The sequence below is a fragment of the Mercenaria mercenaria genome, chromosome 5 (assembly GCF_021730395.1).
Source record: "Mercenaria mercenaria strain notata chromosome 5, MADL_Memer_1, whole genome shotgun sequence".
Taxonomy (NCBI): domain Eukaryota; kingdom Metazoa; phylum Mollusca; class Bivalvia; order Venerida; family Veneridae; genus Mercenaria; species Mercenaria mercenaria.
In genome coordinates, this window is record NC_069365.1 from 62,343,725 (window position 1) to 62,368,434 (window position 24,710).

General features: G+C 36.8%; 1 protein-coding gene across 3 annotated transcripts in view; it reads left to right on the plus strand.

The window, feature by feature from the left end:
• LOC123557400 (uncharacterized) overlaps nt 1-24,710 on the plus strand; it is a 124,123-nt gene that overhangs the window by 55,542 nt on the left and 43,871 nt on the right. For 2 of the 3 annotated variants that reach the window (XM_045348846.2, XM_045348847.2), the window contains exons 9-11: nt 7,488-7,571; nt 17,193-17,257; nt 22,944-23,021. In XM_045348846.2, the coding sequence (XP_045204781.2) occupies nt 7,488-7,571; nt 17,193-17,257; nt 22,944-23,021 (227 nt within the window). The remainder of the gene's footprint in view (nt 1-7,487; nt 7,572-17,192; nt 17,258-22,943; nt 23,022-24,710) is intronic. The other variant, XM_045348848.2, reaches the window with a different exon arrangement.

The following is a 24,710-nucleotide window of genomic DNA, read 5'->3' on the forward strand; positions in this document are numbered from 1 at the left end:
AAATTGATAAATGCAATAAAATTGGGCATTGTTCCTGCAGCGGGATCATTGCAGGCTGTTCAAAAAGTGCAAAATTGATAATTTTGGTATGCTATTTTTAATGGAATGTGTAAAACTTTCGTTTTGGTAACTTTCTGTATTCTTGTATGAGAGTCCTGATCTTGCCATTAATTAAAAGCACAAAACATGCACGCAGTTTATAAAATGGCCACCCTGATTGTGCTCATTCGGGAAGTGCAATATTGCGACTCGCTACATGTAAGCCTGGCCGTGCCCAAAATTTTCGAATCTTAAATGTACCCTGCTACCTCAAACATTTTTTGGTTGTTTTACATTTCAAAAAAATACGTGCGGCAAATCCGATGAACAACAAATTAATTGATGAGGCCTCAGTAAACATTTAACAAAGTACCTTCAGCATCGTGAAATTTGTAAATTGCAAATGTGAATCAAGTTATCAAATCAACACACTGTTCATATGGCTTAAATTCACAAATGTTTTGTACATTGTCTGTCTTAAAGTTCAAACCAAATCAACAATAATTGCTTGTACAAATCGTGATTTCTTAGGCAGTTACATATTGTGTGCTCAACAATATTTTCACAGAATAAAGTACATTTGCGGCATTTTGTTGAAAAAGACCTTGAGACAATGTAACCTAAAATTTGCACAATGCTTTTAACACTTCTATAATTTATGTTTGTCGAAGAAATATTTAAAGACCCCCTCACGACCTAGTGACCTACTTTTTTCACCCACAAAAACTTTATGAAAATCATTTTTTATAATACAGGTAATATACAACTATACTACAAGTTTTCAGGTTGACTATTTAGGCCCTTCCTGAATAAATGTGTTTTCACAACTTCATCTGCAAACTTATTCAGTCGATTTCTTTTCAGCATAGTTTTAAGAATATAGATGAATAACTTTCTTACACTGTAGAAACAAAATGTGGCAAGTTTTATTATAAGTCCAATAAAAAGTGCATAAAATAATTCATCATTTCAAATCAGCTGTATTTATGATTTTCTTAAAGTCTAGGAATTGGTTTTATGTAAAATAATTTTGAATTGAATATTCAAATATGATTTGAAAATGTCATAAAAATTATCGTGGCGTTAAATCAGCCCACTTTATAAAGTTTGATTCGCATTTTTTGGTGACAGATCTTTTGTTGTTTCCCTCCTTTTCTCTACCTTATGTTTAATATCGCTGTATATCTTAACGTGAAATTTTAGGTGGGGTTCGGGGCCGGTTGTTATTTGTTGATCTTTCCAGCATGATCAACATATGTTTCATCTGTAGGAAATTTTCCGTTAAATTTGTTAGATAAAATGCGTTATATTCTAACATTCTGGTAAAGAAATATTTTATGAATCGCTGAATATATATTGAAAGTTTATCTGGAATTAATCGCGGTTTGGGGGACATTTTCATGTACTTAAACTGAATTTCTTCAAATTAAATGTTCTGCTAGATCTACTTGCGTTTGTGTTATGACCGGAATATCATTTTATTTATACGAACAAGTTTTTCTCGGATTTATTGAAATCTGATCAAAAGTGTATTAGGGTAAGTGCTAAAATTCTTTGTCAACAACTTAAGTCGTGCACTTGTGTACAGCACATATTAGTATAGAGACGTTTAACAAATGCATGCGAATAATATTGCATAAACATTTCAAATAGCTATAAAACCTGTGTGAAATATAAATACAAAATGTTAGTCAAAATTAGTCCCTATTCTATTGATAAATATATGGTGGCTGATTTGTGCCATTTCGTTATTTTGTTCCGTCGTAGCGACAGAACGGCAAACGTCGTTATGGCGCCCCGCGGAACGTCGCCCCGCCGAACGTCATCCCGTCGAACGTCGCCCGCCGAACGTCCTTATGGCGCCCGCCGAACGTCGCCCCGCCAAACGTCGTCTTTTCGCATTCCGAAATGACATGACAGTATTCATCTTTGTGATAAAACGTAGTAAGATTTTAATAGTTTTGATATTTAATTGTTAGTCCCTATTGAAGTGATCAGAGGAAATTGCTCACTTTAGCTTCTTCACCCCCCCCCCCCCCCCCCCCCCCCCCCCAAACACACACACCGCAATCTTCTTATCTGATAATGGCAAAGATCAGCCACAGTAGGAAATAAACAAGATTTCTCTTCTAGTGTATTCTTCAAAAGTAACTGCTCAAAAAGATCTGTCATGAGCCTCGCCCAACCCCCTCACCAAAGAATGACATTGACCTTTCAAATAGGGATCTGGTGTTTGCTTGCGGCAATCTATCTCACTGACCCAATGCATGACAAAGTTATAGTTTGGACAAGAATTAGACGTACGGTCTGGTGGGCGATCGGACGCACGGACGCACACATATTGCCTCTCTCTCTTTCTTTCTTTCTTTCTTTACTGAAAACACTCTTGCAATTTTAAAGTTACACATCTAGTTACTGATGATTGCACTGCTGGACTGAAAGTGGAATTATGGGGGTGGGGGTGGGGGGGGGGGAGAGGGGATGGAGGATTCGGGTATGAATGAGCAATTTATTCTGGTTAGCTTCATCTGGGACAAACAAACTATTAAACTTTAATTGTCTTTTGTCTTAAACTACTTGATTCATATTACTAGTATCATGTCATTCCGGAAGGCGAAAAGACGACGTCTGGCGAGGCGATGTTTGTCGTGGCGACTTTCGGCGGGACGATTTTTTTTGGAGCGACATTCGGCGGGGTGAAATTTATCGGGGCGACATTCAGCGGGGCGACGTACGGCGGGGCACCATAACGACGTTCGGCTTGGCGACGTTTGGCGGTGCGACCTTCGGCGGGGCACCATAACGACGTTTGTCATTCTGTCGCTGCGACAAAACGAAATAACGAAATGGCACAAATCAGTCACCATATATATATAACATGAAATAGTAATCAAATTGTGTTGGTAGGAACATACACGTTGAGGAAATAAGTTTTAAAAACCTGGATACTTTCTCGTCAGGCATTATAAGTATGGTAAAAATATCTGAAAATTAGAATATTTCATTTTAATTGAAGTACAATATACTAAATAATTACGTACATCACAAATAAACGTTTGTCGTTACAAGTAAAAGTCTCATTGAGCTATTGTACTTTTTTATTGAACTGTCAAATGCATATTAATTACATGGGCGGTGCACAGAATATTTTAATCTTCGGTTGATTTTCGGTACATTCCGTATAGTACGTATTCCAGTAAAATGGTTTATATTTAATGCGTGCATAATGTACGCATTAATGCGTGCATATGGGTGTACGCAAGTTACGATAGCTCAATGGTCATCGTCAACAGCTTGAAACCTGGAGGTCTTAAGAAGATCGAAACAGTTCAGAGTATGTGTTTTTTCTTCTTCTTTTTTTTGACAAATTTCAAGAAACACTTTGTACATGTACATTTTTATGCAATGTGTCCTTCATTGTATTTTCACAAGTACTTTTTATATTTTTATCTCGTTTTTCTTTAATTTCTCATATTTTAATACATGTTTATGTTATTTTTATTGACAGTTCATTTCACTACATTACAAATTTCATACATTTAAATTACAACTAGCTAAATTCATCATTCAGTTTCACTCGCGGTGTCGGAAACTGCTGTCATCGGAATCATATAAATCATATAAACAATCAAAAATGAAAAATAAAAATGTTCTTCCTAATGGGCTCGAACCAGCGATTTCCAGCATTTGAATCATGTGGTAACCACTGAGCCACAGATACGAACGACAAGCACATGTTTCAACTAAAATACTAATAATGAAATTTGGACACTTAACCAAAATTTCTTTCAGTAAAACAAATTTGGGTTGAAAACCCACTCTTTGTAACATATCGGTGTTTCTATATTGTTGCATGCAATACAATTATAACGTTTTTAAAGGAATGTTATACCTTGCACGTCCTGCAGTTCCAGCATATGTTATTATACATTTCAACACTTGGTAATGTTTATCTGCATGTTAATATGATACTTGGAAACGTTTTTCTGCTTGTTAATGTTAGACTTGATAACGATTTGTGCTTGTTCATGTTGTACCTGGTAACATTTTTCTATATGTTAATGTCTACATAGGTATATAGGTGTATATGTGGTAATGTTTTTCTGCATGTTTGTGTTGTACTTAGTAACGTTCGTCTGCATGTAATTTCTGTACTTGGTAACGTTTTTCTGCATGTCAGTATTATACGAGGACGGTTTCATAAATTCGAGGAATTCTCTTTCTCAAAATTTTATATTTTCAATCAGATTACATGAAAATACGTGTACAAGTAACTTGACATATATCCTATTTTATTTTAAAATCGGATTTAATTATACCCCCACAAAACGAAGTTTGAGGGCGGGGGAGGGGTATATAGGAGTGGGCTTGTCGGACGGTCGGTGCGTTGGTTTTCATGGTTTTCGGACAATAACTCATGAAAGGCTTGCCGCGACAGATTTAGATAATTTTGGTGTAACATCATAAAATACAGGTCAGGCTCGACTTTGAGGTCAAAGGTCAAGTTCACACACAATGACCCGGAACAGTGAAACGGTTTCTGGATGATAACTTGAGAATGCTTGGACACAGGATCATAGATTTGGTACACATGTGTAACATCATAAGATACAGGTCAAGTTCGACTTTTAGGTCAGTAGGTCAAGGGTCAAGGTCACAATGACCCGGAACAGTTAAACGGTTTCCGGATAATAACTTGAGAACCCTTAGGCCTAGGATTACGAACATTGATATGGAGGTTGGTCATGACTAGCAAATGACCTCTATTGATTTTGAGGTCAGTAGATCAAAGGTCAAGGTCACAGTGACCCGGAACAGTTAAACCGTTTCCGGACGATAACTTGAGGACGCTTGGGTCTGGGATCATGAAAATTAATAGAAAGGTTTTTCATGACCAGCAGATGACCCTTATTGATTTTGAGGTCTGTAGGTCAAAGGTCACAATGACCCGGAACAGTTAAACGGTGTCCGGATGATAACTTGAGAACCCTTAGGCCTAGGATCACGAAAATTGATGTGGAGGTTGGTCATGACTAGCAGATGATCTCTATTGATTTTGAGGACAGTAGATCAAAGGTCAAGGTCACATTGACCCGGAACAGTTAAACCGTTTTCGGACGATAACTTGAGAACGCTTGGGCCTAGGATCACGAAACTTAATAGTGAGGTTGATCATGACCAGCAGATGACCACAATTGATTTTGAGGTTCGACTTTGACATTGGCTTACTTCTGTGACAAGGCCGTATTGTGGGGATATAAATCGTTAATTCGCCACTCCTGTCTGTGACAGCTCTATTTTTTTTAATCATCGAAGAATTAGAGGTATCTATAGCAACCAATATTCAGCGACTTGAAAAACGTCATTATTTCATGCATTTTAAACTTACCCAAAGTGCCGTAGAGTAGTCAAACTTTATGCAGTTTTGGCGCTAAAGCAACTGACGTTAGCGTTACGTCTCGACGTCTATTCCTGCAAATTATAAGATTCTTTCACTGGTTTTAGGTGCAGATGGGAATTTCCGGTCTCGAGGGTAACTGTTTAGGCGGCAACGAGGCTCCAGCCGAGTTACCGCCTAAACAGTTACCCGAGAGCCGGATATTCCCATCTGCACCTATAACCAGTGACAGAATCTTTTTCTTGCATACCGATATCAAAATAATAATAAAAATAAAACCAATCGTACGGCTTTCTTTTTAGAACTATTTCTTATAGCAGCGTATTAAAACAAAGCGCGGGAAAGCAACGTCAGTAAACAGGAAAGACGTCATGACGTTTCAAAGGCAAATAACAATGTTTAGTTCCGGTTTTGTTTTATCAGTTGCAGCGTAACGTTATGAATTTTTTATAAAATAACGTGTTTTGAATCGAGAAATATAGTATCAGGAAAAAGTGGAACTGTCAAGGTATTGGATTTTTATTCCTTTTTTGAAATAAAATATAGATAACTGTATAAATCTTCTACGTATATGTAGTTCTTAATACGTCATTTAAAGCACGAGAGTCATCTTACACCCTGGGGTGTAAGATGGATTTTTCCAACACCGGTAAAAATACCGGAAATCCCTGTCTGGTATGCAAGAATTAAAGACGTTGCGTTGAACGGTGACTTCCAAGCAGCGTTTTATCGCCATGACTTCACAAAATCACTTGACGTCAACGAATGAAATTGAGTTACGTTCCGTAGTGAAATTTTGTGTGGGACTCAAACTATGTCCAGCGGAAACACTTAAACAAATTAATAACTCTGATACATTACCATCGTATGGAAAGACATTTGTATACAAGTAGCACGAGAGATTTAGAGAGGAAGAACTTCAGTTTGATGATAAAAGACCAGGTCGTCCGACATCTTCTATAACTGCGGGTAACGCGGAACTAGTGAAACAATTGATAAACACTGATAGGAGGCTTACGGTGCGAAATGTGGCAGAGGAGCTGTCTCTGTCTCCTTCTACAGTATATTGCATTCTTACTGAAGAGCTGAAAATGTCAAAGGTGTCAGCTCGTTGGGTGCGACAGACGGTGACTATGTCGAGAATGTCAACCGCACTCTGCAATTTGACGTTTAGGTGACGGTAACGTTGACGTCGGCGTGCGGTACTATTGTTCTATGTTCCATGTAAAATTATAAGATTCTTTGACTGGTTGTAGGTGCAGATGGGAATATCCGGCCTCGAGGGTAACTGTTTACGGCGGTAACGAAGCTCAGCCGAGTTACCATGTAAACAGTTACCCGAGAGCCGGATATTCCCACCTGCACTTACAGCCAGTGATAGAATCTTTTTCTTGCATACCAAATTCAAGAAATAATAGTAAAGATAAAATCAAACGAACGACTTTCTTCTCAGAACTATTTTCCTTCAGCAGCATATTTAAACAAAGCGCGGAAAATCAACGTCCGTAAACAGGAAAGACGTCATGACGTTTCAAAGACAAATAACAATGTTAACTTCCGGTTTTGTTTTATCGCTTGCAACGTAACGTTATCTTTTTTTAACTAAACTTACGTTTTTTTTAAAAAAAATCGAGAAATATACTATAAGGAACAATCAGAGACTTTCAAGGTATTGGATTTTTATTCTGTTGTATGAAATAAACTATAAATTACTATATAAATCTGCTACTATTTGTAGTTCGTAATACGGAGTTTTCCAGCACCGGTGAAAACACCAGAAATCCCTGTCTGGTATGCAAGAACAACTATTCCATGTATCACTACGATTTTTGGTCCTTAAGTCAGCCCGACTTAAGTAAACGAACTTATTAAATAGCCCTCGTACTTGTTAGCATTTTCTGCATGTTACTGCTAAACTTGGTTACGTTTTTCTGCCTGTTGTACTTTGTAACGTTTTTCTGCATGTAAATGGTATACTTCGTAACGTTATCTGCATGCTAATGTTATATTTAGTAACATTTCTGCGTATCATATATGTACAATATTGCAGGAAGAAGACCTTATATGCGGCTCGTCAAGAAGAGCTACCGTTCTATCGAAAGACGAGGTAGAGATACTGTACCTTCACAGATTTGTAAGTTTACCATATATATTATTCTGTCAAAATTTTGGATTGTATTTCACAAGTAACTATGACCAGGCAGAAAAAAATCCGTATTGTACATTTTGTATTGTATGTTGCCGAACTACTTTCATTGAATATGCATGATGTGACACAGTTATGATATGACACAGTTATATAAATAGCGCACAAAAAAACCATCACTCATTTCATTTTAACATCAACAAACATTTAAGATTTCGTTCGATTACAAATAAACAAATAAAAAAATAAAATGGTCATTACAACAGTAGCTAGATCTGGGATTTTGTATTCGGCTCTCGTGGATTTTGCAAGGACGGATCACACCCGGCGCATGCGCGCCTCGTGAGATCCGATCTCAGTGGCAAAATCCACTCTAGCCGAATACAGCATCCCAGATCGAACTACTGTTATAATAACCATTTATATTATAAATTTTGCATTCTTGAGAGGGTGCTATGAAAAATGTTCACATCAAAATTATATGAATATCGACCGAGACGTTAGCTGAGGTCTATATTCATGTTTCGAGGGGTGAACATTTTTCATTTCTCTAAGGAATACAACATGTTTTTATTATACCGAAAATATATAAAGGTCAAAACATTTACTAGAAAATCAATGTAATGAGTTAAATGCTTTATTGAAGTAATCATTAAAAAGGAAATTATTAATACCCAATGAAATAATGACAGTAGGAGTCTTGACTAGAGATCTCTCCGAAATTGTGGAAAATTTGCTGTAGGACATTTTCTTTCAAGCAATTTGATTTGTTTAGCCGAGACGTTCACATGTCGATAAACCCCTTGTTCATCGTTTTAGCTCGACTTTTCGAAGAATAGTAGAGCTATTCTACTCACCCTGGCGTCTGCGTCACACCTTGGTTAAAGTTTTGCATGCAAGTATACATATATCTTGTCATTTGAAGGCATATAGCTTAGAAACTTGTTTTTCTTTTTTCTAGGTCAACTACCAACCTTACTGGATCAAGTCTCATAACTTTGACATCTATTTTGGCCAAATTATGTCCCCTTTTGGACTTAGAGTTAAAGTTTCACATGCAAGTTACTATGTTCAAAACTAATGCAGATATTGAATTTTAACTTCCCATGTGTCTTCGGGGGATAGCATCAAGTCCCATGACTCTGACGTGCATTTTGGTCAAATTATGCTGCTATTAGGATATAGAAAATCCTGGTCAATGTTTTGCGTGCAAGTACATACAGCTAAAAACATATAATATTGAAATTTATTTTTTCGTTTTCTAGGTCAATAACCAACCTCACAGGATCAAGTCCCATAACTCTGACATGTATTTTTGGCATATTACGCCCCTTTTTGGAAATCCTGATTAAAGTTTTGCATGCTAGTTAACTATCTCCAAAACTTATGCTGATATTGATATGAAACTTCACATGTCTTCGGGGTTATAAAGCATCATGACCCATAAATCTGACATGTTTTTAGCAAAATTATGTTCCCTTTTGAACTTAAAATTTCTGGTTTAAGTTTTACATGCAAATTACTATCTCCAAAACTAAAGCAGATACTGGATTGAAACTCTATAGATGTTTTAACATTTAGGGTAATATTCCTGCTTCTGGGAAAACAATTCGAAAACTCCAGCAAACGGGCAGTCTTACGGACAGTTCTTGTTGTATTTATATGCGTATTTCAGCGTTGCGTTATTGGCGAAACCGACAGCAGACTGTAACATTCGAAAAACAGCAATAACTTTCTTATTTCTAAACAAAACATTTAAGGAAGAGCACTCATTTTCTTAGTTCAATTCCTATCCTATGATCATAGTTTCGATTCAAAAATTGATAAAAAGTCGTTTTCGAATATTTTGACTGGAGAATGAAAAATCAGCATGGTTTACACATGCATAACACTAGAAAAAGTAATTTAATCCTATAGTATAAACATAAGATCCTCTTCATCTTTGATCTTTGCAATGCGAAAGTATCTTCTTGCATAAAAACTACTTAATCACTGGATCCGCCCATGTATTAACAGGATGAAAATAAATCGTGTGCAAACAAGGCAGTTCACGTGCTGTTGATACATGATTTTTAGCTCACGTGAGCCAAAGGCTCATGGTGAGCTTTTGTTATCGCTCAATTCGTCCGTTGTGCGTCGTCCGTCCGTCAACATTTTCTAAATAAATCTTCTCCTTGAAAACCACTAGGCAGAATTACACCAAACTTCACAGGAATGATCCATGGATGGTCCCCTTTCAAAATTTTTCAAATAATTTAATTCCATGTAGAACTCTGGTTGCCATGGAAACCGAAAGGAAAGACTTAAAAAATCTTCTTGTCCAAAACCGCAAGGCATAGAGCCTTGATATTTGGCATGTGACATCATCTAATGGTCCTCTATGAAGATTGTTCAAATTGTGCCCCTGGGATGAAAAGAGGCACCGCCCCGGGGTCCCAAGTTTAACATAGACTTATATAGGAAAACACTTTAAAAATCTTCTTGTCTAAAACCACAAGACTTAGGCCTTTGATATTTGGTATGTAGCATTGCCTTGTGGTCCTCTACCAAAATTTTTCAAATTATTCTCCTGGAGTGAAAAGCGGCCCAGCCCTGGGGGTCCCAAGTTTTACATAGACGTATAGGAAAAAAATAAAGATGTTCTTGTCTGAAAGTTAAAAGCCTAGGCCTTTGATATTTGGTATGTAGTATTGCCTAGTGGATCTCTAACAAGCTTGTTCAAATTATGCCCCTGGGGTGAAAAGAGGCCCTGCCCTGGGAGTCACTTGTTACATGAGTAATATAGGAAATAATACTTCAAAAATTATTAGATCATATTTCCTAGACTGTTTAATTATAATTACCTGATGATCCCAAGCGATTAGGGATCACTTGACTGTGACCTTGACCTACTGACCTACTTTCTTGTTTTTTAAGATGCAGCCTTAAAATTTGGATGACATGTACAGTTTAGTACACCGATCTTAAAATTAGCTTTCAGTGACCATGAATGTGACCTACTTTCTTGTTTTTAGCTCACCTGAGCCAAAGGCTCAAGGTGAGCTTTTGTGACCGCTCGATGTCCGTCGTGAGCCGTTGGTCAACAATTTCTAAAAAAATCTTCTTCTTCAAAACCACTTGGCAGATTTACACCAGACTTCACAGGAATGATCCTTGGGTAGGCCCTTTTTAAAATTGCCCAAAGAATTGAAATCCATGCAGAATCTTCTTGTCCAAAACCAAAGGTCCTAGGGCTTTTGTAGTTTGTATGTAGCATCATCTAGTGGTCCTCTACCAAGATTGTTCAAATTACTCCCTTAGGGTCAAATATGGCCCCGCCCTGGGGGTCACATGGTTTACATAGACTTATATAGGGAAAACTTTGAAAATCTTCTTGTCCAAAACCACAGAGCCTAGGGCTTTGATATTTAGTCTGTAGCATCATCTAGAGGTCCTCTACCAAGATTGTTCAAATAATCCCTCAAGGGTCAAATATGGCCCCGCCCTGGGGGTCACATGGTTTATATAGACTTATATAGGGAAAAACTTTGAAAATCTTCTTGTCTTAAACCACAGGGCCTAGGGCTTTGATATTTTGTGTGTAGCATCATCTAGTGGTCCTCTACCAAGATTGTTCAAATTATTACCCTGGGATGAAAAGAGGCCCTGCCCTGGAGGTCCCTAGTTTTACATAGTCTTATATAGGAAAAAACTTTAAAAATCTTCTTGTCTGAAACTGCAAGGCCTAGGCTTTTAATATTTGCTATGTTGCATTACCTAGAGGTCCTCTACCAAGATTATTCAAATGATGCCCCTGAGTTGAAAAGAAGCCCCCAAGGGGGTCCCAAGTTTTACATAGACTTATATAGGAAAAAACTTTAAAAATCTTCTTGCCTGGAACTGCAAGGCCTAGGCTTTTGATATTTGGTATGTTGCATTGCCTAGTGGTCTGCTACCAGAATTGTTCAAATTATGCTCTTGGGGTGAAAAAGAGGCCCTGCCCTGGGGGTCCCAAGTTTAATATAGACTTATATATTGGAAAACACTTTAACAATCTTCGTCTGAAGGTTCAAGGCCTAGGCCTTTGATATTTTGTATGTATCAGTGCCTGCTTGATCTCTAAAAAGATTGTTCGAATTGTGCCCTTGGGGTTAAAAGAGGCCCCGCCCCGGGGGTCACTTTTTATATGAGTAATATAGGAAAAATACTTACAGATCATATTTCCTACACTGTTTAATTTTAATTACCTGATGACCCCAAGTGATAAGGTGTCACCCGACTGTGACCTTGACCTACTGACCTACGTTCTTGTTTTTTAAGATACAGCCTTGAAATTTGGATGACATGTACAGTTTTGCATTCCGATCTTAAAACTGACTTTCAGTGACCATGAATATGACCTACTGACCTACTTTCTTGTTTTTTTTAAGATACAGCCTTGAAATTTGGATGACATGTTCAGTTTTGCACTCCGATCTTAAAACAGACTTTCAGTGACCATGAATATGACCTACTGACCTACTTTCTAATTATTTAAGACACAGCCTTGAAATTTGGATGACATGTACAGTTTTGCACACCGATCTTAAAACAGACTTTCAGTGACCATGAATGTGACCTACTGACCTACTTTCTTGCTTTTTAAGATACAGCCTTGAAATTTGGATGACATGTACAGTTTTGCACACCGATCTTAGAACTGACTTTCAGTGACCATGAATCTGACCTACTTTCTTGTTTGTTAAGACACAGCCTTGAAATTTGGATGGCATGTACAGTTTTGCACACCGATCTTAAAACTGACCTTTAGTGACCATGAATGTGACCTACTGACTTACTTTCTTGTTTTTTAGATACAGCCTTGAAATTTGGATGACATGTACAGTTTTGCACTCCAATCTTAAAACTGACTTTCAGTGACCATGAATATGACCTACTGACCTACTTTCTTGTTTTTTAAGATACAGCCTTGAAATTTGGATGACATGTACAGTTTTGCACACCTACTTTATTGGTTTTTAAGATACAGCCTTGAAATCTGGGTGACATGTACAGTTTAGCACACCGAACTTAAAACTCACTTTCAGTGACCATGAATGTGACCTACTGACCTACTTTCTTAAAATCTTAGCATCAGTTTGACATTTGGAACATGTAGCTCAGGTGAGCTATCCAGGGTCATCATGACCCTCTTGTTTAAGATACAGCTTTAAAATGTTTATGCCATGTACAGTTTAGAACACCAATCTTAAAACTGACTTTCAGTGACCATAATTGTGACCTACTGACCTACTTCTTTTGTTTTTTAAGATACAGCCTTGAAATTCGGATGACATATACAGTATTGCACGCTGATTTTAAAACTGACTTTCAGTGACCTACTAACTTACTTTCTTAATATTTTAGCATCAGTTTGACATTTGAAACATGTAGCTCATATTACTCAGGTGAGCAATCCAGGGTTATCATGACCCTCTTGTTATTTTTGAAATGCTTTGACAGGGACGTATATGTATTTCTGCGCAGACTGACATCTGGTATCTGCGTCTTGTTTCATCCATATCAACCTCTTCTTTTAGCATAAAAGATGCAATCTAATCCATAGTATATGGTGACATATTTCGGCATCCACTTAATTAAGCAGATAGTTTTCGCGAACATTCGTATAGCTTTCGTGAAAATTTAAAAACCTTTCATGAAAAGAAACTCTTGTTCTGAGTGAAAAAATCACGATTGTGCCAACTACTGCATGTGATAATAGATAAATTATTAAGATATTTTTGCGAAACCATGCTTGTTTTCGTGAAAAAAAAATTAATTTATCTAGAAAAAAAATGTTGTTTTTTCTTATGGTGGCATATTTCTGCATACGATAACCAGATAAGTTTCGCGAAAATGTATCGAGTTTTCAAGAAAAACATAAAAAAAATCGCGAAAACATATAAGCTTTTCGCGAAAACATAAAAGCTTTTCTCGAAAGGAACTGCAAATATTAAGTGGATAAATTTGTGTTAGTGTCTATGGTGGCATATTTCTGCATACGATAACCAGATAAGTTTCGCGAAAATGTATCGAGATTTCACGAAAAAACAGAAAAATTTTCGCAAAAACATAAAAGCTTTTCACGAAAAGAACTGCAAATATTAAATGGAAAAAGATTGCGTAAGTGTCCACTACTGCATAGGAAAACCAGATAAGTTTCGCGAAAATGGACTAAACTTTCATGAACAAAGTAAAGTTTTCGTGAAAATAAAATGTTTTCGCGAAAATAATATTTTATTTTCACGAAAACTTTACCGTTTTTCATGAAAATTTGGTCCATTTTCGCGAAACTTATCTGGTTTTCTTATGCAGAAGTGGGCACTAACACAAATTTATCCACTTAATATTTGCAGTTCCTTTCGAGAAAAACTTTTATGTTTTCGCGGAAAGCTTATATGTTTTCGCGAATTTTTTCACGTTTTTCTTGAAAACTCGATACATTTTCGCGAAACTTATCTGGTTATCGTATGCAGAAATATGCCACCATAAGTGTCCACTTCTGCATAAGAAAACCAGATAAGTTTCGCGAAAATGGACCAAATTTTCATGAAAAACGGTAAAGTGTTCTCGAAAATAAAATATTATTTTCGCGAAAACATTTTATTTTCACGAAAACTTTACCGTTTTTTGTGAAAGTTTAGTCCATTTTTGCGAAACTTATCTGGTTTTCCTATGCAGTAGTGGGCACTAACGCAATCTTTTTCCATTAAATATTTGCAGTTCTTTTCGTGAAAAGCTTTTATGTTTTCACGAAAAAAATTATGTTTTTCGTGAAAACTCGATATATTTTCGCGAAACTTATCTGGCTATCGTATGCAGAAATATGCCACCATATTTTCTGGATACGATACTCTTGAAAATATCATGAAAATCTTATAAACTTTCAAGAAATAAAAGAATATCGCGAAAAAAATTAAACTTTACGCGAAAATTATCTGCTTAAGTGTATGAAGAAATATGGCAACAGACCGTTTGTTTTCAAGAAAATAAAAGGTTTTCGCGAAATTTTCATTTTTTTCTCATGAAAACAGAAGTTGTCTTTATAGAGTTATCTTTATGCAGTACTGGACATATAGCCCCGATAACCAGATAATCTTGTCACGGAAACGGTCTCCTAAATTCTCCAAAGTTTATTTAATTTTTCGCGAAAAGTATTGTTTTTCCTCGAAAGTTCATTAAAATTTCATGAAAATGCACTGCCCCGAACAATGTACCTACTCGCTTCTCCCCTTGTTTACTCCCCTTTTCGGAGTCGGCATCGATTCATTTTTTTTTGTCGATAAGCCGATTGTTTGTTTTTAGGAATCATATTTATGATTTTGATAAGTATCAAATTTCTTAAAGACTTTTGATAAAAAAAAAATTGAAAGCTTGTCACTACGTTCGTACTCATCCGTACTCTATGTGTTCGTCCTCAAAATAACTCGAATATAAAGTTATAATTCTTGAAATTGTGTTCCTGTTTACCAAATTTTTAAGTAATATGAAAAATTAGTTGTAATATCATGTTTTTAATAACGAGAGATAAAAATCGTTTAAAAACCTCCAGTATATGCATTTGGCGGTGCTGTTGATTTCTGGGCCTTGGTTATGGATATTTAAGACATGTTTACCGTTTCCATGATAACAGAATGATAAAAAAAAGTAAAAAATATACCGGAATCGTAAATTCATCACATATGAACAATACATTTAGTCGTCCTGTAATGTTTTTATGCAAGAATAGCGACAGTACACGTTTGTTTTGTGTATCAACGTCTGCAGAAGCCCTTGGGATATGTTTGTGACCTCTATGTTTGTATGCTTTAGTTTGTGATATTAGCTACTCAGACGTATTTGCTTCAGTCTGTGATAAGGGTTAGTGTCTACACGAATGTGTTTGACTAAGCCTGTTATATTAGCTACTCAGATGTACTTGCTTCAGCCTGTGATTAGGTTAAGTTACTCAGATGTACTGGCTTCAGTCTTTGATTAGTCTGTGATTAGGTTAAGCTACTCAGATGTATTTGCTTCAGTCTGTGATAAGGTTTAGTGCCTACACGAATGCGTTTGACTAAGTCAGTTATATTAGCTACTCAGATGTACTTACTTCAGCCTGTGATTAGGTTAAGTTACCCAGATGTACTTGCTTCAGTCTTTGATTAGTCTGTGATTAGGTTAAGCTACTGAGATGTATTTGCTTCAGTCTGTGAAAAGGTTTAGTGCCTACACGAATGTGTTTGACTAAGCCTGTTGTATTAGCTTCTCAGATGTACTTGCTTTTCTCTGTGATTAGGTTAAGTTACTCAGATGTACTTGCTTTAGTCTGTAATTAGTCTGTGATTAGGTTAAGCTACTCAGATGTATTTGTTATTTGATAAGGTTTATTGCCTACACGAATGTGTTTGACTAAGCCTTTTATATTAGCTTCTCAGATGTACTTACTTCAGCCTGCGATTAGGTTAAGTTACTCAGATGTACTTGCATCAGTCTGTGATTAGTTTAAGCTACTCAGATGTATTTGCTTCAGTCTGTGATTAGGTTAAGTTACTCAGATGTACTTGCTTCAGTCTGTGATTAGGTTAAGCTACTCAGATGTATTTGATTCAGTCTGTAATTAGGTTAAGTTACTCAGATGCACATGCTTCAGTCTGTGATTAGGTTGAGTTACTCAGATGTACTTGCTTCAGCCTGTGTTCAGCTACTCAGATGATATCGTTTTGAAAATCGAATTCAATGACATAGCCGTCCTTTTATAATCAAACCCCATGTTATTCAAGATGGACCAGCTTCTGTCGTTTGTTGAAAAACAAATCCCATGTGACAAAAGAATAAATACTGAAATTTCATTTATTCTCATATTAATATACATTGTATCTAATTTGTAAATAAAATACCTATTTATTACACAGGGTTGGGGTTGCATTTGAAATTGCATTTCTTTTATGAAAAGAAAGTTATTGAAACCTTAGAGTGACGTTAAATCTGAACTGCTCTTCTAAATACGTTTATTCATATGCTAGTGTAATCAATCCGCATAAATAAAATGAAAATTTCGTGAATGCTTACATTTGTATGATCACAATAAAACATTTTGAAAGGGGATTTTAATTTGATTCGAGACGCGAATTTTAATTATGTTAGTCGGATTTCTTTTAACAGCCGTCTAAATCAGCTTTCGCATTTCATATAGCTCGATTACAGCGTACCGAATAGTTTTATTTCCATTTGGAAGTGACTGGCGAGATCGATCAAAGTATGCTTTAAGCATCAGGTATATTAACTTGTTAATTTTTTATTTTACCTGATATTAAACGAATCGTGAAGCGTTAAATAAAGCGACCTAAACATTTCATTTCATATTCTGTTGGCTGAGCTAAAAGGGAACAAAACCATATCTGTCAAAATAACTTTTAATTAAGGTATAACGTAATATAAAGAGTACAGGACAGAGTGATACTACTACGCATGGGATTGCAACTGATTACAAATTTAAGGAAATCAAACAATTGTAATGCAGAGACAAGTGTTTTTGATACTTTTCATGTTTAAATTATGTACTTTAAATTTTATCTAAGTGCATTTATTTTATCTTTTAATACAATTTAGGATTACCGTGTGATATTCAACATGTCTGCCGACTCTTATGACCCTAAAAACCTGGAAATATGCAGGTAAGTTACATTTAGATAAGATTGTTATTACAGACGCCGCTCACATGCCACATTCTCAATTATAAGTCTGTATAAATAAAATGTCCGAAGCATATAAAACCTCATGATATTGATACTTGAAATTTTTTTCATGAATTAGTGATTTGTCACACACACGCACGCACGCACGCACGCACGCACGCACGCAGAGCAAATAATTTTCATGAATGAGTGCAGTTTTGAATTAAGGCCGGACGCAGGAAATAATATAGGAGTAATACACGTTTTGTTGTGTATTAAAGGCTGCAGAAGCTGGTGGGATTGTTGGTGACCGAGACCAAGATGCCCTTTCAACGAATTATTAAGTGATATGCAAAATGGCATGTTTGTGATAACGAGTAACAAACGTAATCGTTTTAAAACTTTGAAAACATGCTTTTGGTAGTGTTGCTGATTTGTGCGCCCCGGTTATGGATATTCAAAACATGTTGACCGTTTCCAAGAACAACAGAATGATAATTAAAAATTGTACGGGAATCGTCAAGTCATAAACTATACTAGACTTAAATAGTCTTCCTGTCACGTGACACGTTTTTATGCAAGAATAACGGGAAATGCTGGTGACCACAAACATCAGAACATGTATTATCCCTATATTGAACCTTAGACTGGAATTAGTAAATTAAGTGATTTAAAAATAAAGTTCTTTGCCGTAATGGACTCATCTATAGTATTTTCTGAAAAAAAGTTTACTGTGTCTGATATCGCATTCGAACGTTCATTGTCTGGAAGAAGCAAACGAACATTACTGAAAACATTCCGATGTTGCTCATTGCAGAGCTGGAGCGATCTGCTGCGCATGTCCGGAAGTGATTATCAATTGGAGCGCACGGCAAAAATACTCAAATTATTGCATTTAGTGTATAATATGTATAATATACTGACTAAAGGTTAGGGTTAGTATCACCATGGTTACAAAATATACACATTTAAACTACTTTTAGTTTAAATTGCTTGAATCCGGTATATACCAGAGTCTGTAATTTATACCGGCGCTCCAGGTCTGCATTGAGACACAGTCCATACATTCTTTGTACGAAAGACCTACGGTATCTCGTTTCTTCCATGTTAGTTGTCGTATTGGTGCCCCCGCTGGAACGACAACACGACACATGTATTTAATCGTGATGGCACCACCCATGAAAAAAGCAGGGCGACGACACGGCGCATTTTATCTGTCGTGTTGGTGCCCTATTTTGTCGTGTCATAATGCTGGTAGGGGTACCTTGCAGTTGAACGCAAAAATACGACCAAATAACATTCTATCCTGTAGTGGTCCTGTTCCACCCCGTAGTTTGTCGTTGTTTCGCCTTCTGAATGACATGCGCAGTTTAATTACACACATGCAGATTCCAATAAAAATGTAAATGAAAGCAAGTCAGTGTTGGTTAATACCCCACTAATCCAGTACGACAGAACGGAAACTCGGCAAAATGCTATATTCTTGTGTCTCCGTGTTGTCGCTTGGTGCTTACATCCACACGAGGACTGGAACAAAATCAAGCTCCTCACAGCTGTTAGCTGTTACCTTCCCTTGTGTTCATTAAGTGACAGGGGCCAGTTACGTATTTGGACCGGGTACGTTTTTTATTTAAATGAAATAGATAGATGTACTTTAAAGGCATTTATATTCAACTGGTTATTTGTGATGTTTATAGAACTAAGGATTCCTGCGTACGAGTAATTATTGTGTAAAATGAATATGTGCTTGAATCGATTTTCCTAGCTCCGTGTAGACGGCCGGGTTTAAAACCTTACCTGAGGTAATGGAAGTCAAACGAAATGGAAACAGTCATCCATCCATCCATCCAGATTCAGCTCAAATTTGCGGGAAAAGTAAAACGGTTATGAGACACTTTTCTTCCCACCATTATTTTCGTCTGGTCACATGCTTTAAAAATATACATGTGTTTTAGTTCAGTCATTTTCAGATGATACGGTACAGGTCGCGCAAGGTGTGCATTTTGGGCCATTTTTGCCTCAAAATTTAGTCCTGAAACCGGAGGTTTACTCATTTTTGTCATAGAAACAACAGAATCGGCAGGCTGAAAATGTCACATAATGAAGTGCTAAGTATATGCAAAACACTTCCCTGGAATTTCTCAAAATTGGATTTTTATGATTTTTTTTCGCACTGGTATCAGCGCAGATTTGTGGATTTTTCAATTCTACTACCCCCATAATAACCGCTACATTCGCTAGATACCACGTGACGATGAGAAAGTCACATGACACTGCAAAATGGCGGATATGTCAAAGAAACAGTAGTCTCCCCTTAGTGTTGTTGCCTTGAGTAACTAAAAATACCACTCCCAAGTGCTTTACTTTAAATATTTGCGACCAGTTAGCATCCTTTTCAGAGGAAAAAGTCACAATGGCTTAGATCTGTTGAATAAGCGGGATTACTGATTTGACCATATTTTCATATCTCAGAAACTTTTGAACGGTGGCACTTTTGTGAGCTAGGCGTTGTCATGGATTAATTGGAGACTCCAAAGACCTGTCCTTGAACGCATTTTTTTTCGTTTAACAACTTTCAGTACTTTGTTTCTATAAAACTTTCCCGTGACTGACTTTTATGATGGTGTAGGAATTTGTACGGCAGTACCCCTTGAGTTAAAGAAGATGGAATATAAAACCTTTTTGACACTGTTAGTTCTTTCTGCAATTACTGGTCTATGGTCACTTTTTTCGCAGCCACTGTCTGTTGTCAACGCGCCGCTCATAAAAGTATATCCAGGTCTCATTTCCTGTTAAGAGCTGTGACATTGTGCGATGATATAAATTTGAGAACTCTTTTAGCGTTTCTTTAGCACATTTGACCCTAATGGTCTTTTGCTCCTCGGTTAGCACGTGATGAACCCACGAGGCACAAATCTTTATTAAACCCAAGTGCTTGGTGAGAATCTCATGAGTTTTACCCCGTTGACATGCCAGGAAAAGACGCTCAGACACCGTGTTCCTGGCGTTTTCATCAATTAGAAATCTTACAGCAGCAAGGGTCTTTGACGTCTCCCTTTGTATTTGGCGTGCCAGGACGAGCTCACCCTTTAAGGACTCTCTATTTTTTGTGGGCAGCGAAGCATGCCCACAGATTTACCATACCACAAAATTACAGACGATATGTCTTATCTGAAACCGAACAACAAGTAGTTCCATATCCTCCATAAATTTTACGTAATTCAAGTCTGTTTAACTTTGAGCAAAGAGCTATAAAATCAATTTGTTTCGGGATTTAGGAAATAGTGCTCGGTGGGAATCATTATTCGACGACTTGAGAGGTCGCCGAATGAAACTATCACGGGAGTATAGTAAAAATGCGTTCTGTTTCGATACGATACTGAGTGATAACCCCGTGTAATCCGGAATTAGGAATGGGTTTATGGAAACATATATTGCATTAAATCAATAGTAGATGTATAATTTTATTTATTTTTCATAGAGAAAGATACGATCTTTTCATAATATTCACGTAAATAAGTTTTAATTGCACGACTTAGGAAAATTCTTGCGGCCGTAGCGGAGGGGGCGAAAAATTCGCACGTTTCCCGAAAATACGAACATATGCAATTCAATTTGATTAATTTTTACATTCTAGCTGGGGTTTATTATTACTGACATCATTAAAGGGTATAAATAATACGAAAGAAACATTATTTTAAACAAGTTCGCCTTTTAATCACCGGTAGATTCGCGGTGTTTCGTCCCCAAATATTCACGTACTGGTGTACGATTTCTTCCCGGATAATTATACTATAGCGGGCTTCGGAAGACTGCAATGAAATCATTTGAGATAATTCAAATTTATTTGGACAATTTTCAGTTTCAATATTTGCATTTTTTAAAAAAAACGCGCAATTAATGATTACAGCTGAAAACATGACTGAATGCAACCTGAAGGTCATAATTAATGTATGCTGATAATGGAGACGCTAGTAGTTGTTTTAATTGTTTTGAAAATTGATTTTAAACACCTTAATTTTATTGTAAATATTCTTTTATCGTTGCTTTTAGTTTAAGAACTATTCAGAAATGTCTTTAATCTATGTAATTCATGTGTAATATATTCATAGCCTGCTTTTACCAAGATGAGATCTCATTTGAAAAATAATAAAAAAAAAAATCACTCGTCAAGGTCACACGGGCCTGACCATGGGAAACCGTTTCTGATCAATAACTTGAGAACCACTTGGCCCAGAATGTTGAAACTTCATAGAATGATTGGACATGCAGAGTAGATGATCCCTATTGAAGCCAGCCATTAGTGCCTCTTCGGCTTTCGCTCCTATCCCCTATTGACTTCTAGCCTATTACCACTATGAATTAGGGGAGACAAGGGCTTTTCTATAAAAGCATCTTCTAGTTTGAAAATTACCGGTAATTGCCCCCCCCCCCCCCTCCCACCCCCCACCCCTCACCCTTCGAAGGAGGAAAAGTGTATTGTAAATATTATTGTTTGATGATGGCTGTCGGTCGGTCTGTTTCCGGATGATAACTCAAGAACGCTTTGGCCTAGGATCATGAATGTTGATCGGGTGGTTTGTCATGATAAGCAGATGACCCCTACTGATTTTGCGATCAATAGGTCAAAGGTCAAGGTCACAGTAACCCGGAACAATATAACTTTTTTGCCAGATAACTAGAGAATGCTTGGTCTAAGAACACATTTGATACGGAGGTCACTTATGACTGGTAAATGACTCATAATTATTGATCATTTGAGGTCAGTACGTCAAATGTCCAGTGCACAGTAACCAAATGATTGCTGTTCCTTGTGCAGTTACTGAATGCATTAATGGGGCATTTCGTGTACTACGAGCTCTTGTTATAACTAGGATCTCCAAACATCACATAATTATCAATTAGTGCCTGACCTCCGCTCACATTTACTGTTATCCCCCTTGTTCCAGTAAAAACAGATTGTTTCCCATTGATTTGATGAAAAATGAAAATGCTTATAATTCAGAAAAGATTTTGAGCAAGAATAACCAAATCTCACAAACTTACCAGTAAGGACATGAGCTTTGCTTATATATTGTTTTTATCCCCCTTGACTGAGTAACAGCAGATTTTCCTCCTTGATTTGATAAAAAGAAGTTGAAAATGCTTATTCATCAAAAATTTAACTAGAATCACCAAACTTAAGCTAACTGTTCATGCCCATTACCAGAAACTGTCAACCGCTGCCCACATCAGTCCTCTCAGTGCTTTTTTTAAATTTACGTACCCACCTCAGTGTAAACAGTTTTCTCTGATACTGCAGACTTCCCATATGACGTATGCAGTCCACTGATTATCTGCCTTGCAGGTAATTCTAAAGAACAACGTACGCTCTACTTTCAGATTATTGTTCGCTTTTCAGACAAATGTATTTTGCTTAGTGTAAATGACTATACCTGATACAGAACTAAATATCTCCGTTTTCATAAAACTTTGCAGGATTATAAAGAAGTCATACATGTATCGTCCATGTAAAACATTAGTTTCTTGCGCGCGATTGTCATTATTTTTAGAATGGTTCTCGTACTATGTATATTAAAAACACAAAAATGTAGTTAAACAGGAATTAAGTTCAATATATATATATATATATATATCATTCTTTTTATGCAAGTGCTGATGACTACTATGAAATACTTTTTTTCAGAAATGATGCCGTGTTCCAACACTTTCCTATGCAAAAATTGCTGGATAATCCGGGTACTTGGAGTGCTCTAAAATATAAGTAGGACTCTTCAATATACATACATATATACTCGATTATTATGCAATTGTTTCACCCTCTCCGCTTATCTACCTGTCTCACTGTCTCTCGGTTGAATAATATACCATTCGATTTCCGAGTCAAACTTATATTCTAACACGACCAGCGAATAATCTTCATACATGTAGAGCAAAATCTATCTCGGGTTATTCTGCAATAAACCACTCGCGTGCAATGACCTCATCCGATCCAGGTGCGTAGCATTGTCGTAAAAGGTAGTTACCATTTTTTCTAACACTGTTGATGCTAGTATGTCGTGTTAGAATCGAAATAACAAGTTCCCAAGTGTGATTTATCGTAGAATAAGCCTAGGTTTTCGTTCTTATGCGAAACAATATATCTTCTTACGCAAAAGAACTCGACACACGGGTTATTCTACGATTACCACACTTGGGAACTTATTATTTCTTAAAGAATTATTGCCTGTGGGTTGTAGCTGGTTTATATGTATAGTTGGTTACCGGTTTAATGCTGTTTGCAAAATTTCTTTCTAGCTCTGATTACCTATTTGTTCGAGAATAAGAAGGACATAATTTAATAGATAGCTGAATCATTTTGTGAATATTCAAATTAAGAAATAATAAGTACCCAAGAGTGGTTTATCGTAGAATAACTCGTGTTTTGAGTTCTTAAACGTAAGAATATATCACGAAGGCCGTAGGCCTGAGTGATATATCATTTCGCACAAGAACGAAAAACTAGGGTTATTCTACGATAAATCACAAATGGGAACTTGTTATTTTGATTCTAACACGACATACTAGTATCAACAGTGTTAGAAAAAATAGTAACTACTTTTTACGACCGTGCTACGCACTTGGATCGGATGACGTCATTGCACGCGAGTGGTTTATTGCAGAATAACCCGAGATAGATTTTGCTCTACATGTATGTAGGTTATTCGCTGGTCGTGTTAGAATAAAAACTAAATTCGTGCTAGTGTAATATAAAACGAATTAAGCCGTACAATAATTGAAGTTCTAAATAATTCGTGCATGCATTTACCAAATGTAAACTTAAGTTCAACGACATGGATGAATGCAATATATAATCATAATTATATAATTCAGTTTAAGCTCACCAAGTGCTTAGGGTTAGCTATTATTGTGATCACTCAATGTCCGCCGCCCGTCCTTCCGTCCATACTTTTCTTCAGATCACTTCTCTGAACTATTGATCGGAATTTCGCCAAACCTTTTCAGCAGCATTATGGAATGACCCTCTATCAAAATTGTTCAAATGTTTCAGCTTGGTCCCTTTCAAGGTCGTCAGAGTCTGAGAAGTGGCCTATACTCATCAAAATTGCACCCATTAATTTTGGCAAAGAAATAATATTTTCTCAAAACTAATATCCAGACGCCACCATTTCAAACCTACATTTCGATATTTTCTCGCCCTAAAAAGAGGAGAGTATCCCCTCCCGTTCTTTAAGATTTAGACCCAAAAATGCACCAAAGGCCATCATTTCATACACCTATATTTCAAAACTTTCCAGGGGTAAGACCACCTGACCCCCTAAAAGGAGGGGAGTCCCCCTCCCGTACCTAAAACTGCACTAGAGGCCACCATTTTATACTTATTTTTCAAAATTTTCCAGGGGGAGACACCTCTGACCCACAAAAAGAGGGGTGTACCCTCTCCCGCTCCTTA